The sequence below is a fragment of the Apiospora aurea genome, assembly GCF_038362705.1.
Source record: "Apiospora aurea strain CBS 24483 chromosome Unknown utg000002l_segment0_segment0, whole genome shotgun sequence".
Classification (NCBI taxonomy): Eukaryota; Fungi; Ascomycota; class Sordariomycetes; order Amphisphaeriales; family Apiosporaceae; genus Apiospora; species Apiospora aurea.
In genome coordinates this window covers 2,014,275-2,031,932 of record NW_027117389.1, presented here as the reverse complement: position 1 = coordinate 2,031,932, position 17,658 = coordinate 2,014,275, and the positions used below count along the sequence as shown (strand labels likewise).

General features: G+C 53.3%; 4 protein-coding genes across 4 annotated transcripts; 2 read left to right on the top strand and 2 right to left on the bottom strand.

Moving 5' to 3' along the window:
• Window positions 1-3,617: 3,617 nt before the first annotated feature.
• Window positions 3,618-5,507, bottom strand: PG986_003018 (cation diffusion facilitator family transporter; the record flags this gene model as incomplete). The annotated part of the gene is made up of 2 exons (XM_066839240.1): window positions 3,618-5,201; window positions 5,298-5,507. The coding sequence occupies 2 exons, from the start codon at window positions 5,505-5,507 to the stop codon at window positions 3,618-3,620; spliced, it is 1,794 nt and encodes a 597-aa protein (XP_066704304.1).
• A 2,391-nt stretch (window positions 5,508-7,898) lies between these two features.
• Window positions 7,899-11,813, top strand: PG986_003017 (uncharacterized protein; the record flags this gene model as incomplete). The annotated part of the gene is made up of 4 exons (XM_066839239.1): window positions 7,899-8,200; window positions 8,257-9,733; window positions 9,778-11,165; window positions 11,222-11,813. The coding sequence occupies 4 exons, from the start codon at window positions 7,899-7,901 to the stop codon at window positions 11,811-11,813; spliced, it is 3,759 nt and encodes a 1,252-aa protein (XP_066704303.1).
• Window positions 11,814-14,136: 2,323 nt separating this feature from the next.
• On the top strand, window positions 14,137-14,355 carry PG986_003016 (uncharacterized protein; the record flags this gene model as incomplete). Its single annotated transcript, XM_066839238.1, has 1 exon — window positions 14,137-14,355. One exon carries the CDS (start codon window positions 14,137-14,139, stop codon window positions 14,353-14,355), a length of 219 nt encoding a protein of 72 aa, XP_066704302.1.
• A 2,160-nt stretch (window positions 14,356-16,515) lies between these two features.
• PG986_003015 (uncharacterized protein) lies at window positions 16,516-17,306 on the bottom strand (the record flags this gene model as incomplete). Its single annotated transcript, XM_066839237.1, has 2 exons — window positions 16,516-16,614; window positions 16,953-17,306. The coding sequence occupies 2 exons, from the start codon at window positions 17,304-17,306 to the stop codon at window positions 16,516-16,518; spliced, it is 453 nt and encodes a 150-aa protein (XP_066704301.1).
• Window positions 17,307-17,658: the final 352 nt, after the last annotated feature.

Below are 17,658 nucleotides of genomic sequence, written 5' to 3'. Positions count from 1 at the left end.
CATGCGATATTGATGTTGCCGGAAGCACGTATATGCTGATGGGCTTGGCAGCATCGAACTCTTGCTACCCGATTCGGCTATACCATGCGCTGGAAGCCTGAATGTCGTGGTAGTGCAGACAGCAGGGGTGTCGGGGCTTGCTGTGGTGTTGTTACATACATGAGCCAAGCGATAATGCGCCGCGTCGAATATCTGGTTGTCGGAAGATCGCCCCAAGTACATCGTAAATCTCCCGCGTGAATCCCTAGCCTGTTAGTCATCATCGCGACTGTGAAAGCACAATTCGCTACCTGGTTCTGGGCTGGCCCATCGGTTTGAAGACTGCGGCTTCTCGGAGCGGAGACTTGTTGGAGTATTTGATATCAAGGTAAGCCAGTAAGTACTATATCCGCCCCAGGACACCCGCAATCTGCAAACGTACATTATGTACTTACCTTAGAGGTATTAATTAAGCCCAGGCCACTGAGCCAGACCTGCATCGAGCGTTTCGCCAATTCATCACACCTGCTGCTACCTTGCTGGAGCAATACAAGGCATGCACGATGCACGGGGATTGCCACTATATGGTCGTCAGTATGGCAGCCGCCATCCTCCAAGAACTCAACCACACGTGATGCATTGCATTCTGGCACGACCCACCAAATGAAGCGAGGTCTGCGGAAGTACGATGTTCAGTATTGCGTATTACCTCACCTAAGTACACCCTGATCTGATCTGGAAATCTCGAGCAATTTGGCTTCTCGAGTGGTGGAATGGCAGCGTACCTCCACATCTTCCTCCACATCTTCCTCCCCTCGACCCATGCCATCGTGGGTTTCGATGGCAACAAACACACGAACCCGTATTCGATTGCTTGCCTAAGGTTTGATATCGCATAGGTCTACGTTCCAGCCTGGCTGTATGGACGCTGGTCCCCCAAGAACCTCCTAAGGCTGAGATTACTAAGGAAGCGACACAGGAGGCATCACGCCCATGCAAGCAAATACTGCCATGGCACCCACGCAGGAGCCTCATCTGCATGGAAGCCCACTACGACGTCTCCATGTCCAACAGTCTACAAGCGAATCGCCAGAGCCACCTTCGGAGCTGATCGACCTAGTTTCCGGCACCGTCGTGCCGTCGTCTCGGCCGGACTCCCCTCAGTCTGGGAGATACCTGCCACGCTTGTGGTCGACTTACATCAAGCTGACTGTAGATCATGGCACCTGTCGTGACCATTTCGGTGCGTCAATTCCATCCTCGCCCTCTCACATCATCTTCCTCCTCTTATAGCTCACCGCTTAGTCGGCGGCGTCATTGGCCAGATCAGCTCGGGAAGGAATCCCGTAGATTTGCAACCACTTTGCCACCCCTGCTTCTGGTATATTAACTCTACCACCCATGAGATGTTGGTGCTGAGCCAGCCAAGTTGTTCGATGGTCAGCAAAGCATCTTGAGTCTATCCTCCTTTAGGCTATTGCCCAAGGGCTCCCCTACATGGAAGGTGCCTTGCCAATTCATTGTGCTCCTTGCATGGACGTTATACAGCAGGTGAATGGCTTGCGGGGACTTCCCATAACCACAACCAACCCCGTTGATCGCCTGCTTGTCTCGTTCCATACCCCCAAAATATTAGCCAGATTTTGCGACAAGTGTTATAGGAGGCGGGCAGTTGGTCCGGGCCCAAAGGAGCCGCGAAGATACCCGGCTGACATATCTTCTTATCTAACCATAGCTCTAGAACGAACCTTTCTGGCTTATCTGAGGACATCCTCGATATTAGCGCTCACGGGAGTCATGATAGCCCAGCTACACATGCTGCAACAGCCCGGTAAGGGTCTCCATCGGGACGAATCCGGCATGGCTTTGGCTTTGGCCTGCTATGCATCTGCTATATGGATACTGCTCTGTGGTGCTTGCCGTTTCATGTGCTTTCAACAGGCCCTAGTGCATGGGAAATCTTTAGTTGGCGGTGTAGAGCTGATATCTCCTGCCGTCCTCATATTTGCTGTGAGTCTCATCTTAGAACCCTCCTCGAAGGCATTATCTCAACGGCCATAAGCAGCTAACCGTGCCTTTACGCTTGTATGGAAAGCTCCTGCTTGCTTTCATCGCCTTACACATAGCCGACGATGCATGATGCAGATATCGAAGCGATGCAATGCATTCCTTCTGTCGGGTTGCTGGGTACTTGTTCCGCTCCCTTACCACTTGCACTGATGGACAGAACCTCAGCGAGTGTCTACGCACGCTACCCTATCAATGTTCTGTGTGGCTTCCCCTGCCACAAGCCTCTCGGTCAGCTTTACACGCATCGAGAAAAAAGGTATAGACTTTCCGTAACAGCCTAGAACTACCCTATGGACGAGTAAATGGCACCTTGGCTCTCGGAGTTATGTGTTGGGCGCCTGAAGTCTAGCAGCTACTAGGATAAGCAGTCCTCAAAAAAAGGTCCAAGCCCACATACCTACCTGCTTCCGCTAGGTTGCCGGAGCTTTGGTCCTTGTATAATATAGACATACCAGACTCGGTATATAGCTCGCTAAACGGTTCGACAAGATTTTGCCGTGCCGCCGCCGAAGCAGTGGAGGGGTTGCATTCATCATGTGTACATAGGAGCCATCCCATTGACTTCTATGGACGCGACACCTCCCAGATCCACGATCAACTTGCCCTCGTATAAATATATATCCCGCCCCCAAACGGGCCAGAGCGTGCCGCAACCTCCTCCCATTCTTGTACGTTCTTTGAGGAATCCAACCCCATTTGCCCCACGGCTCGATGCACCACATCACGCAGCCCATGCAGGGTACTCTAAACCATAGCGACCTCAATACCCCGGTTCTTATAAGGCAAGTATGTGGTGATCTAATAGATTGCATGCCATATTGGGGACGACCTTACACGATGAATTAGAGGTCAGCATATTCTAGAGCATCATCGTTATTTTGCCATCTTGAGACGTGAAGGCAAGAGGGGAAACCCGAGAAAGAAGAACGATCAGTTCCTCTCCCCCTTCAATATCCATGGCATGGTGCTTTGAGTCATCACTATGTGTCTGATGTGATTTCACCACATGCCTCTGCTATGCCCGACGTATGATACTGACCCAAATATGCATTCGATCGTTGGTAGATCAGAAGATGATGCAACACTGGCCTAGCACGGAGTGGACAGAAATTTGCGGACGCGGGCTATTGTTGGTCCTGAGCAGTTCTTCAACACGTCTTTCTATATCATGGACTGAGTCAGCATTGCCTCTCGGGACCCCTTCACTACGGCACATGCAATGGATTCTTGTTAATGAATGTCGTCTCAAAATTATTATCTCTATCGGATGACGTGTAGTGACATCAGATGAAAGGTGCTTTCGTAGCCAGCGTCTAGCCCGCGAACCATTTCTTCGCTCGAGGTGTACAGCCGCTCCCCCTATATAGTACAGTATAACAAATGAAAACCGAACGTAACCTCCCAATGCATACAATGGATGATGGCTCAGACCCGCTCAGTATCAGAAAGCGCCGAACAGAACCATGACTCCCTTTGCTGGTAGTACAACCGGAGCTTTTCTTATATAATCGCTCGAGGAAAGATTCCAGCCGCCCATACAATAATCACATGAGTCAAGGTAAACATGACTAATGTCTATGCTCGTGGCCATGTTCGTGGTCGTGGCCGTGATCATGGTCGTGGTCATGGCCATTGCTGTGACTATGACCTGAATGGCCGGACTTGTGGCTGCCAGCGTCGCCATTCTGTGACGGGGGTACAGAGCAGCATCCCTGTCCCACACAATCATCCACGCATTCAAGAAGACACGGCGGACTCTCGCCATTGGCACAGTTCGCCGCCAATGCTTGACCATCCAAAGTACCGTCCGTAGACATGGATACGTCGAGGTGATTGCAAGACTCGTCAAGACAGAATTCCGGCTGAATAGTAGCGCTGTGGATGCTATATGCATGGAGGCACTTGCGCGCCGACTTGGCGAGCGCCATGTATTTCTCGCCGCCTGCTTCCGTGATAGGGAACGCGACTTGAATATGCATTGACGCTACAATCTTGGTGTCCGATAGCTGCCAGACATGGACGTGGTGGCAGCTGATAACTCCCGGAAGAGCTTGGATATCCTCCTTGATGTCTTTGATATCGATTTGGTCCGGAGTGGCTTGTAGAAGAATGTTTGATGTGGCGAGGGTAAGCGGAATGGCAGATCGTAGGATGATGAAAGTGATGAACAGAGAGACAGCGGGATCCGCATAGTACTTTCCAGGCCAATCGGTGAGCCAGATGATCAAGGCAGTTACAATAACACCGACGTTGCCAAGAGCATCTCCAATAACGTGCAACACCATGGCGTTCATGCCCATGTCGTCGTGGTTGTGTCCGTGCCCCTTCTTGCCTGGTTTCCGCGGCTTGTTGTGGTTGTGCTCGTGATGCCCCACGGAGTCACGTCTGCCTCTGGGCTGCCGAGATGATGAGTGCCCCTTGCGTTGACCATTCTCACCAGCTCCGTCTCCACTGTGAGGGCTGACGGAACCCCCCTTACCATTCTTAACTACCAAAGGCGAGTTCTCATCTACCGGGGCCTCGTCATTGACGGTGGAGGAACCGTCAACCGAACTTCCCTCCGACTTTTCCATATTCGACCGGCTACGATCGATGATGTTCTGCCGGAAGCTAGAGGGGTACAAGTTGAGGTCGTCGATGCTTTGCAAGCGGGTGTGCTTAAGACTGCCTGCGCGGTGTCGACCGTCGAGTTTAAGTCCGGAAGATCGGCTGTCACCCCGCTCAGCAGCGTCACTATCCGCAGCGAAATTGATGCGGCGGACAGTCTCCGGCGAGTCGTTCCCGTTGGCAGCTCTGGCAAGTGCTACATGAGGCAGGGCGTCCATAGCAGGGCCTGCCTCATCAGCGACATGGGTATCGGCGTGGTCTACCCTGCCTTCTTCCGCAGCATGAGCATTGTCGTGGTCATGACTATGTTCATGGCCGCCATGTGAATGGTCTCCAGGACCATGAGAATGCCCGTGTCCTCCAAGTACGAAAAATCCAATCAGGTTTGAAGCCAGGCCCGTACACCCAACAATCAGGATTAGCTTGGGCTGCTCAATGGTAGGAGGATCGATTAATCGGGTCATGGCTTCGAGGATGACAGACACGCAGAGGGCGATGAGGAACACGGCGTTGAAGAATGCACCGAGGATCTCGGCACGCACCCACTACAACAAGGGTCATGTCAGCTGTCTTGTACGAGTATTGGTTGTGCGCTTTCACGCCTATCAAGTGCAGATGGAATAGTAAGGGGGATTACTTACACCATACGAGAATTTGTCCGTGGTCGCTCTCTTTGCTACGGTAACTGCCCAGAGTCCAACAAGCAGAGAAATGATATCGTTCAGCATGTGAAAAGCATCTGCCTGAAGAGCCAGCGAACCGACGAAAAAACCTGATATCAATTCGATGAGGAAAAAGACTATGTCTATGGCCAGCATAATGCCGATACGCATCGACTTGGACCAGGCCATCTTGTCGTTTGCACACCAGCTGTCGCGTCTTGCGGGATGTGTATGATTCTGGGTTTCCTCGCAAGCGTCGCTGAGTGCGTGGCTGCTCTGTTCTTAAACCAGGTCGTATCGAGTGTGCTCGGATGGTATAGGTGGAGCGTAGGTTGAGATCGTCAGGAGGGTTGTATAGAGGATGCTAAGCCTGTTTCACGGAGGATAAGGCGTCTGAAATAGTCACATTGATGGGTAAACGCAATGGGGCGTCGAGGATCGGCCCAGTATCTCAACGGAAGAGCTGCGGGGGATTGATGCAGGGACCTGAAAGCCTAGTGAAGCACGTTGGAACGAGCGAGGAAGGGAAACTTTCGCCGGGCCGGCGAGAGAGAGTGTGTGTGGTAGAGTCCGTTGGCGCGCCGTGGTAGTGTGGGATCGTTGCTGTCAGGGAAGGAGGCGACTGCAGATTGGATTGTGCGCGTTTCGAGTCTTTATGGACCTGTTAATCCACCTACGAAATTTAGAACAACTCAACGACGACGCATTGCGACGGGAATGGATACTTTGGTACGAACGGGCAGGAAGGAGGCAAGTAAGTACTTGTAGTAGGTAGGTAGGTAGGTAGGTGGGTAGGTAGGTAGGCATCAAAAGCTGATGAGTGTTATCAATCAATCACTGGTGGAACTTGTCGGCTCGGGTCGGGGGAGGAGAGAACGGAGGTGTTGCCGCTGGAATTTGAAATGGGCCAGCGAGACGAAGGTGTGATGTCAGGTGCCGAAGAGGAAGTTGCCACTCCAAACTAACGGGTCGTTTTCGTTTTCGAGGGATGCAGCACCAGGTATCGCGGTGCTCCTCCTGCTCTGGCTACCTGTGTCCTTCTTCCTTCCTGCTGCAAGCGTTGGATCTAGGGCAAAGTCTCCTCTGCAATTCCAGGAACGTTGTTGTGCCTCCCTCCTTATATAGGGCACACATGCCAGAAACAAACAAGTGGTAAATAAAGCATTATTTTTTCGTTTAGATTATGAGTGACTGCCGTGAGCCAGTATCCTTGCCTTCAGGCGAACTAGCTGGGACCAACCGTAGACACCATACCTCTCTGGACCTCCCGCATATGTGCTTTGCCAACAATTGTCTCGTTTCCCATGTGCCACGGGTTTTGTCTGACTCATTGGTAATCGCGCCCAAGTTTTGTTCCTCTTGGCCACGGATCCATGATTGAAGGGTCTTGCTTGTGACCGCCGTTCGGGTTGCATTGTCCGGGAATTTCTCCAAAACTAATATTGGAGGCCGATATCGATCGAGTTCGGCCTGGGCCACGGCTCCGGTTGTTACAAGTTCGGAATCGTACCATACATACAGCAAGACCTACCGCCCACGTATCAAAATGTCTCCATCGGCTGTCTCGCGCCATTCGGCATAACGACTGAATAAAAAGTGACTCAAGTCATGCATGCACTTTACGAGCTTGACTGGCAGACTGTGAACTCAGTATTTTTGTGAGACTCTCTCCCCTGCTTATTTCGGCAGGAACACCAATCATGACCTACATACCAGCACCAACACTGGGCTTGGAGCAGCCAGTTACGGGATCATCATATAATGGCGCACAGCAAAGCTACGGAAGGTAACCGTCTATGTGCGATGTGGTTTCTGGGAATTGTTGACTCGGATCATTCCATGGTTCTGTTGCCATCGACATGCCAGGAAACAGACACCCGAGATTCCTTCCACTGAGGAACCATCAACGATCTGCCCGATGCATAGCTACAGGCACGATGAGGATGGTGTAGATATCTCCCTAATGGCGACAGCGCTACCCTCACCATGCCATGCCGTCCTGTACACATTAGGGAATATTTAGTGCCGTAGTATAATGTTTATCCCACTATGCATGATGCTTATCCTATTGGACGTAGTACGGAACTAGACGAGCAGACTTATCAATTATTTACGGAAAGTGTTTATTGTACCAGAGGCAGCGTTGTCGCCATTAAGGGGATAGGGGCATGAGCTAAGCCCAAGTCCATATTGACAGAGATATGTAGGTAGCACGGATAGTGGGCATATACTACACGCATCACGGTCGCGTTCGTTATGTGTATGCGTGCTACGCATTCAATTTTCACGATGGCCCGCGAATCCCCCAAGTGGTGCTAGTGGGACTGACTGAACGTCTCTTGGCTGTGATTGGCTCAAGCAGTTACCCCAGCGACCGGTAGGCCCCACTTTGCAGGGCTTTGGTGGTAGCTTTTGATCTGCGGTGAGCTCGCGTCGGATAAACACTTGAATCTCCCCATTCACCAATTTATTCGCCGTTAATCGTTGTGTGCCATTCTTTCTCTCTTCATAGTTTGATGGATAAACGATAAGGTAAAGTCACCACAACAACGGTCGAACACCCTCTTCAAAACGCCCAAGATGGATGTTCAGAGCCCGCCGAAACGGATGACGCGAGCTCGTGCTGCAAAGGCAGGAAGCGGCAGCACCAGCACCAGCAACAGCAGCAGCGCTCCAGCGGCTAAACCAACCCGGGCAGCTGCCGCCACCAAGGCAGCCGCCACCAACACCACCACCACAGTTCGCACAGCTCCTTCGACCAAACGGAAAACCAGAGCCGACGAAGAGAACGATGAGGAATCCCACAACACCGCAGATGAGCTGGCGCCCACATCAGCAGACACCATGAACAAGCCCCCAGAGCACGCGGCAGGCCCCGGAAGGTTGTTGAGCCTGCCCCTACACAGCAGCCAGAGCAGACAGATGATGAATCTGCCAGCACTGCCAGCACTGCGACAGCATCAACGCGAGCAACTCGTGGGAGGGCAAAGAAACCCGCCACCGGGCCCGCGAACCCTGAGCCGGCCAAGGCGACCCGAACCCGCACTACTCGCAAGGCTGCGCAACCTGACGAGGACAAGGCCGATACGCCTTCAGAGCCTCCCAAGAAGTCAGCTCGAACTCGTGCAACTGCCGTAACCAAAAAGGCGGGCACCGTATGCACTACCGCCACTACGAATCCCACTCCCGGCCTCAAGTCAGCCGTCTCCCGGCCCGCTTCCAGGGTTGTCAGCGTTAAGAAGTCGGTGTCCTTCCAGGAGCCGGAGAAGGAGAACGTCGTGCCTGCTGCTACGGCCACAGCAACAACGAAAGCTAAAGATGAAAAGGCCGAGACAGCGACGGGCATGCGAGCTAAGCCAGTGCGAAAGACAGCTGGCACTGCGGCCAGGGCAACGCGCGCGAGTACGCGGACAACCACCAGCGACGACGACAAAAAAGAAAAGCCGGCTCCTCTAAGCCCTAAGAAGGATACTTTGAACCGGTCTTTATCCCGAGACTCAGATTCGGATGATGAGTTGGCCACTTACGAGAAAACACCCCTCAAGCCCATGATGAAGAGCCCTGTCAAGCCACCCAGCACTTTCAAGATGGCCGATTTTGGTTTCCCTACCAGCGAGAAGGGAGACGAGACAGAGGAAGCAGCGGAAGGCCAAGCCGAAGACGCTCCTGCTAGCACAGTTCTTACTAGCCCAGCTCGAAGGCCCGCATCATCGCCTTTCAAGGATGCGATGAAGTCGCCTGCCAAGAGAGTCGAGGGAGTTCCGTCGCTGCTCTTCCCATCCAAGGATGCCTCAGACTTGACTCAGTCACCTACCAAGGCATCCTTGCTCCAGTCTCCTGCCAAGAGACCTCAGGCGCCATTAGCCAGATTCCAACCCCCGACAAATGGCGAGAGTGATCGACCCCAGTCACCATTGAAGATGTCTCTTATGGGGTCTCCCGCCAAACGTCCCGCATCTCCGATGAAACTTTTAGGCTCGCCTATCCGCTCTGCAGCAACCAAGCCTGAGGATTTGGCTTCGACAGCTGCGGTGAGCACCTCTGGGGAAGACAATGCTGAGGAACACGAGGACCATGAAGTATCTGAAGTGTCTGAAGCTCAGGAAGAGATCCATGTGGCAGAAAATGACAACATGGACAACGGTTCGGTTGAACCCGAAGCCGGCACTGTAGAGCAGCAGCCTGACGCGGAGATCGACTTTGACTCCCCTCAGCAGCTCGAGTTTCCCGGTCGCCTGTCTGCTGTGCTTCCTCGCCATGCTGACCCTGCTCTGCAGGAGAAGCCCTCGGCGGCCCCTGATGCAGCTCCTGCCCAAACGGAACAACCCATCGCGGCCGACGCCGCCGAGATTGAAGCTCTGCCTGAGCCGGTACCTGCACACCCCGAGGAACCGCAGGAGGATGACTGCATGGATGTCGACATGGACGATACCGAAGAGAATAAAGCTCATGACATTAGCCCGGAGTCGTCCCTCCCCGCTCTGCAATCAAACCAGCTAGTCCCATGTTTGGATTGCGACAGAAAGACATGGTTCCTTACGATTCTGACGAGTCCGAGGATGAGCTTGCCTCTAGTGGACGGAAGTTCCAGGATGAGGCAACTCTCACATTGAGCGCTGTCCCCGCTACCCCCACCCCGGGAGCTTCCAAGACGCCCAGGAACGTCCTGCCCAGGAGCGCCATCAAGGCTGCTGATCGAGCCATCCGATCCGTCTCGCGAGGCTCAAAGCTTGGCTTCACACCTCTTGCTAGGCAACTGAGCGACTGGAGAGCAGGCAGTCCTCTCAAGCTCGGCAGCAGCCAATCAAGTACACCAACAGAAACTGTTGGCGAGGAGGACCTATCTTTGGTAGAAAACAACACCCCGAAGTCGAATCGCGCCTCACCGGCCAAGAGCTCGTACTTCGAGGATGAAATGAGAGTGAGAGCAGAGATGGAAGCTGATGAATCCGAAATTAGATTCGATGCCGATGCGGAGATGTTGGCGGCTTTGGAAGCCGACATTGGTGCAAATTATGATGATCCCGTCTTTGATGACATCCCCGTGACCGAGGAAGACATGGAGCTCGCCGCCGAGGCCCATGAGATGTCGCTCGTTGAGCCTGACCATGCCGACGAGGTGCTTGAGCACCAACCCAACGACGATTCCATCTCAGAAGCTAGCCAAGAGTACGGAGACGAGAACGCTTTGCCCATCGATCCAGCCTTGCTTGGCGGTGCTACAGGCCGGTCCCGAGTGACAATCTCTGGTGTACCTCCTGCCACCCCAGTTCGACCTTCTTCCATGCGCACCTTCAACACTACAACCAAGGTCCCTCTCAAACCAGCCGACGATGATACCCCTAGAAGCGCGAAGCGTCGTAGTGCTAGCGCATCTCGTGCTCAAGTCAAGCGCCCCGGAGGTCTCTCTAGAAACGCGACCGTCATTTCATACTCGCCGACGAAGAAGTCTGAGGATGATGAAATGGATCTGGATGACGAAGACGATGAGCAGCCGCCCGTCACCCCGTCCAAGTCCGACCTTTGGTCGGCGATGGGCACGCCAGCACGCACACCTCGCAAGGATCTTAACCCTGCTCTGTTACGAGGCGCGGTCTGCTTTGTGGATGTGCACACTACTGAAGGCGCCGACGCGAGTGCCGTGTTTGTCGATCTTCTCACTTCGATGGGCGCTCGCTGCGTCAAGACCTGGACTTGGAACCCTAGCAGCCCTAACGAAAGCGAGTCTTCGCATTCGAAAATTGGAATCACCCACGTCGTCTTCAAGGATGGTGGCAAACGTACAATGGAGAAGGTTCGCGAATCTGGTGGTGTCGTGCAGTGCGTTGGAGTCGGCTGGGTATTAGAGTGAGTACAACCGTTTCAAACACGCTGCTGGACTTCAGAACTAACGATCATAACAGCTGTGAGCGCGAGAACGAGTGGATGGATGAGGCCCCGTACTACGTTGACACCAGCCTTGTGCCCCGCGGTGGCCAACGCCGCCGTAAGAGCATGGAACCAAAGGCTCTGGCGAACCGCAACGGCACACTCGTTACGCCCATGAAGCAGACTTCGGCGCCCCGTGACTGCCAAACCGTGCCCAACAACCACGTCAGCCGCCGTGATAGCACCGCATGGATGCGAACGCCGTCTGATCGCGACGAAGACGAGGAGATGGACGCGGTCGGCGAAGAGGACTGGGATGCCATTGGCATGCTCACCCCAGTTCCCAAGACGCCCGCGCCCGAGACCATTGCTCGCTTTGCCATGGACGTGGCTCCCGAGACACCAGCTGCCCAGACGGATGCTGAAGATGACGATTCGCCTGAAAAGGACGCGATGCTCATGCGAACTGCACCGCCCAAGCCCAGCCTCTACGCCGGACTTGGCCAGGGCCTGCTGGCCCGGGAGAAGGACCAGGGTGTAATGATGAGGCTGATGGCCGCGAGACGCAAGAGCCTGCAGTTTGCGCCCAAGATTGCCAGTCCTCTGAGCAAGGCCTGGAAGAACTAGACTTTACTGCATGAACCACGATGGGAAGAACCGGCTGTTTGTTCAGAGGAGTTTGGGGTTGTTTGAGTCTGTATTTGTGTACTAAGCATGACTGGAGGCATTCATCACACATTCGCTTTGACCATGCCTGGGTTGGCTCTCAAAGACGGCTGGCGAACAGGATATTGGAAAACCGCAGACGCGTCAAAGGCGACAGCGACGTGGCGGTTGGCGTTCAGGTTATCGTTTGATACCAATACTTGCAATTGTTCGTGTACGGACTTATCGTCGAGGTTTCGATCAATCATAGATTCCTCACATGGCACACTTATACTTGATCGTTGATATCTATCCTCGCTTTGTGACTGTTTGCACTACTACTAATTCTTCTTCAGCGGCGCGCAACGATGCTACATGTCTTAGATATCGGTCTTCTGCACTCAACTTGCTGACTTTTCGTTTTCGTAATGATGTCCCCAACCCCCTGTCTCCTTGTTCGAATATTCTTTTATCAAGTACCTGCCCAAAGCCTAGCCCAATTCAGCTTCAATCCCTTACTACTATGATTTACTGTTGGTTGTTCATCAGAGTTAACAGGGAAGAAGCCCATGGCCAACAGCAACAACGGCCGTCGGCTAGGTTCCAATTGTTCAATGTGGCATTTGATAGGTGGCTCATCGAAGCACCGGGGACCAAACACACGAACAGCGTATGCTGACATTCGCCCAGTGGATGATTCGACTAGCCCTGGAGCGTCGTTCGCCAGTGGTATTTGTCTATCCCATGTCGATCCCCGGAGGAATGCTGCCAATATTGGATATATTGATGGAAGTTCTCGACGTCTGGGTGTGCGTCATCCAATATTAGGTTTGGGGGCCAAGAGCGATGCCGTCAAGCATCCCCGTCGTCTGATTCGCAGGCGAGAAAGAGAAACGGCCCGTTGGATGAGGGCAACGGTATACGAATATGGTGTGGTTCATTTGAGGGTTCCATGGTTTGGTTGTGTTGCCACTCCCCTGGCTTGATTGTTTGACGGATCGCCGCTGCAGCGCAGGCAGGGCCATGGCATGGGTTGAGAATAGGTAGCTATGTAAGTACATGTAGTTGGTAGGTAGCCGACTCGGACGGGGTCCACCCCCTCTTACTCGGTCAAGTCTCGGCCATCTCCTTACCTGGCATTGAACAAGCAAGTAAGGCGTGTGTGAAGTTGGGGCTCGTCCTTGACAAAGAGTACCACCACGCAGGCGCCGGGCAACGACGGTTGGAAAGAGGCATAGGAATGAAAGGTGCAATAACGAGGATTCTTTGTTTGCTACTGCCACGAAGCTCAATGTCGTATTGGGAGTGGCGCAACTCTCCCCATTGGATGATGCTTCCTGGGAGAAGCGCACAACCAACGCCAGTTGCGATGCTACACAACAAACCTCAACGGTTAGTCGCAATATTGATTGACAGTCCACTCTCACGCGGCTAGAGAAGTTGGGGTCCATGACCAAAATTGTAAGAAAGGGCGGGTGGGAAAGTGTATGTGCACTTGATCTGTTGCAGATTCAGCGCGTCTTGCTGACTGCGTGCGTGCGTGCGTGCGTGCGTGTGTGTGTGTGTGTGTGCGTGCTTGTAAGCTTATCAGCGGCGGGTGCCGTATAGGGCTGATCGGATTTGGGGGCTGAGCGGGCTGAGCACGCCAGCAAAAGTAGGTATACTCGCTGATCTCATCCCCAAGTAACGGGAGGCTGAGTTCTCGCGCAGAGAAACCATACGATAACAGCAGTTGCAGTCACATAAGTCCTGGAATCTGTTTTTGGAAACACATGGAGTGCTGTTATGTTGACCACCGCTGCCGCCAATGGTATTGTTGGTTCTCTCCCATGCCGAGCCAACTGCGGCTGTAAGAAGAACAATTCTTTCTTTAGACCCAACACAGCTTTCTGGAGCCATGCGCTTGGTGTTTGCCAGAGTTAGAGTAAGATAAGAAAATACTATAAACAGACGACCTTCGTGTCCTTGTCCCCTTGGGTGAATGGCCCTGACTCGACAAAGTGCCGCAACACACGGAACACAGCATCGGCTTTCGTCCTCTTGACAATCACCCATCACCCTAGCCTTGTCACTGACCGACTCTTCTTCCTGAACGTGACCTACCTATATCTCTTCACCGTATATTATAAGACAACCACAACAACAGCAATAACTCCGGCGGTGGTGACACTCAAAGCACAACTACCCACCTCTATTGTTGTCCGCCAGGAAGCCCAACAACTATCGTGTGAAAAACACACGGATACGATCCCATCAAACACAAAGGCACAGATACGCACATACGCATATACACAGTTCCATCAAGATGCTCGACTCCCGCTCCATGGAATGCCTGTACGAGCACTTCTCGGCTCAGCAGCAACAGCCCGCTCACCACCCGGAACAACAACGACTGGCTGCCTTCGAGGAGAAGAACAGCAAGCCCTCGAACATTTCGAGGGGAGAGGCCGAAAGGCCTGCTGCCGCTGCTGCGAGAAGGCACAGGAGCTTCTGGTTCTTCTGGAGGGCCGACATGTCGCGGTAGGAGGGAGACCTTTGCCCCGTTGCCCGCAAGAGAACGCTGCCTGCAAGATAGTGACCGTTGCAGCGGGCGGCGTGGAAAGGCACACGGGGACGTTCGCAGGATACCTCGCCGTGGTTGAGCACGGGGCGTGTAAAGTACACAGCGTCGTTTTCGAGAGGAGAGCGGCGGGGTCGGGGGAGGTCCGGCCTCTTTCTTCTGATAGTCTGGGCGTTCTTTGGGCATGGGGAACTATCTGGGGTTTTTGGGGGGAGGAGTCAAAGGTCAGCTGCTGTTGTGGAAATAGGAGGTTACGCCTGCAACGAAGGTCGGTTTCGGTTGGATTGTTCTCTCAGTCAGTTCTTCTTCTTCTGATCTCTTGTTTTCTTCTAGGGGGCCTCGAGTGATTTGGCCGATCTGCCACCTCAGTGCAAGAACACTGCTCAGGGGGTTGGGAGAGTATCACCGGGTCAGTAGTCCGAACAGGATGGCGAGATGGGCCGGTCGAACACCCCACAAGGGTTGGCAAAGATGACCAAGGGACAGGCCAGTCTCGCTTGTTCTTCTATAGTCCGCCGTCTAAAGTAATGATTGACCACATCTTCTGCTCGATAAGAAACAGTGATTTCCGGGTCAATTGCCGATTGCTACCCCGGCTGGAGTATTGAAGCAATAGTCACCTGTCATGCAGCGTGTATCCAAGGCCGAAGAGAAGAACCGGGGAAGAGGCGGATGTCGGCTATGGCGCTCAAGGGAGAAGCAGGTCGCAAGGAGACAGACCATCGTAGCAGCTGCAATCTCCGTGAAGTGCGAGCACCGCCCTGAGCCGGGAGGAAACAAAAGCATTTTACGGCACACAGTATTTGGGTCGGTTTACCGTTATCGAGGGGGTGCGGTCCAAGTCTGGAGCAGATAAAAGCCCAAAGGTAATCTTGGAATCTGCAGATCAGACTACGTACGTATGCAAGACTGAGCGAATGCAGCAACAACGCATGGCAAGGGATGAGCACGATTTTGGCTTCGCCCTATAGCCTCTATTGTTGAGACAACAAACATCCAAAGCGTCTACCTCACCGGTCGATAACGAGGAGCCATCTTTGCTCTGTGGTACAGGATGCCAACATATTGCCGGGCCGATCTGCCATGACCTGATACACATTCGTAACGCAAACCCACTGCAAAATGGATGAGCAGAGAGAGACTGAGCGCCAGATGGATGCCCAGCGAACGCTGATAGGTGAGGCAGTGGGAACAAAAGGGCCAGCTCGGCACTACGTTGCATGACGGAGAGCCATTCGGCGCTGCCGCGGTTTCCACCAAATAAAAGAGAGAAGAAATGGGAGGGAGAGGGAGAGGAAGAGAGAGTCCCGCCAGCCTCGCAGAGGTCTACTGGGAAATGTGGTGTAGCTCGTCCCGATCTTTACCGAGCGCAATACGCGCCCATCGAAGAGGAGTGTGCAACAGAAACGGCAGGTGGTTTTCTATCCCTGGAAAGGTATCGTGCCAGCGAGCAGTACATACATACGTACATACAATATGCAGCAGCAGCAGCAGCAGTAGCAGCAACGGACGGCCAGCTAGCCAGCCAGCAGGGCCAGCCCTCCAAAGAGAGACAGAGAGAGGGCAGCAAGCAAGAGAGAAATGTGGTTGGGGACATGAAGTCCAGGAACTGTAAGGAACAGATGGCGCGATGCAGATTCTTTGTCTGGGAAAGTGTTAATGCAGCAGCACGGTGTGATGAAGCGGGAAAATGCATCGCCTGTCACGCCGGAAACAACAGATCTGTCGAGCCGTGGCAGATTAGATTGGTGGTCGTCGTGTAAGATCCGAGCCCGTGTGGTCGTCCGTCACAGGTGGCAGAGGGAGACTAGTCGATAGGTCGACGGTCGACAGGTCGATAGGTCGAGGAGGTCAATCGGTGGGAGGAGGTACATGACGGGGTCTGGTGGATGACGGAGAAGAGGATATTTTGACCAGGTGTGACAACATCCTGTCTCCTTCCCCCACAGGGAGATGTCACCAGATCTCGTCGTTGAAGATTTTTATTTTATTTTCTTTTTCTGTTCCTCTTCTTTTCCTCCCTGGCCGGTAAAACAGACCAGGAAAAGCAACGAGGGGGGGAGAGAGAGAGGGGGTGGTAGTGGTAGGGGCGGCAGGCCGGGTGGGTGATGGTTGACCACCTTTTTACCAGATTTGGAGTTCCGGACTGACCTTGCTGGGGGTGGAGTGGGAAGCACCCGAGAATCCTGTCCACTCACCGAAGCCAGCGGTCGGACCAGGTGCCTGATTGGTCCTTAATTTGATTGGCCAGGCGGGCTTGACAACGCAATCGAGCGCCCGCGAGGGGTTCGTTCCAGAGAAAGAAAAAAAAAAAAACAGATACACAAAATACCTGAGCAGTCAGATTCGTGGATTGCGGGAGGGACGACTATATGACACCCACGTGGCTGGTGCTTCCTGCAACAGCCTTGGGCACAAAGGGCCAGAAAACAAAACAACCGCCTGTGAATGGCACAGTTGGAGGAGGACGGCATCAGCCGTCCTTGCATCACTTACCTTGGGTGCAATGCGGTAAGCAGGTAGGTATGTAGGTTATGTATGTAGCTTGCTGGCAGACGGACCTGTTGGTACATCACCACCACCAAGGCAGACTTGCGAGACGACGTGCGACTGGAGTTGATAAGCATGTATTTATCCTCGACGGGAACTAGCCAGAAGACAGAGTGCGTTTCCAAGAAGTCGCACACATACACCCATTCCCTAGGGCTGCTGGGTCTGCTCTGCTCTGCTCTGCTCTGCTCTGCTCTGCTCTGCTCTGCTCTGCTCTGCTCTGCTCTGCTCTGCTCTGCTCTGCTCTGCTCTGCTCTGCTCTGCTCTGCTGCACCTGGAAATCCAGGTGAATACAAATCGTCCGCCCTTTCACCATCTTCGCCAGCCTCTTCCCTAGTCATTCTTGCTGTTTGCCCAAAGTCCATGTCTCAAGTACTTACTTACCTTATGGTTGACCGAGGTTAATGTGGCATCGCTCGAACGACGCTGCGCCTAGACTTTGACATCCTGTTAGTCAGTCTTGAAGAAACCTACCTCCCGATATCAATACGTACCTACTACACTACAAGACAGATAGGCACTACCTAAGGTATTTACCACTACCGGCCCTGGGAAACCTTCGTGGCCATTTCATCTATGCATGTGCATTTTTATTTCAGAGCTACGGGCATTACTTCGGTGCACGCCTACTTTTTTCTCTCTCTCTCTCTTTATTCTTTTTGTTCTCTCGGAGTCATGCAGTTTTTGGTTTTGGTGTTGCGGTGGTCTTGATCGCGA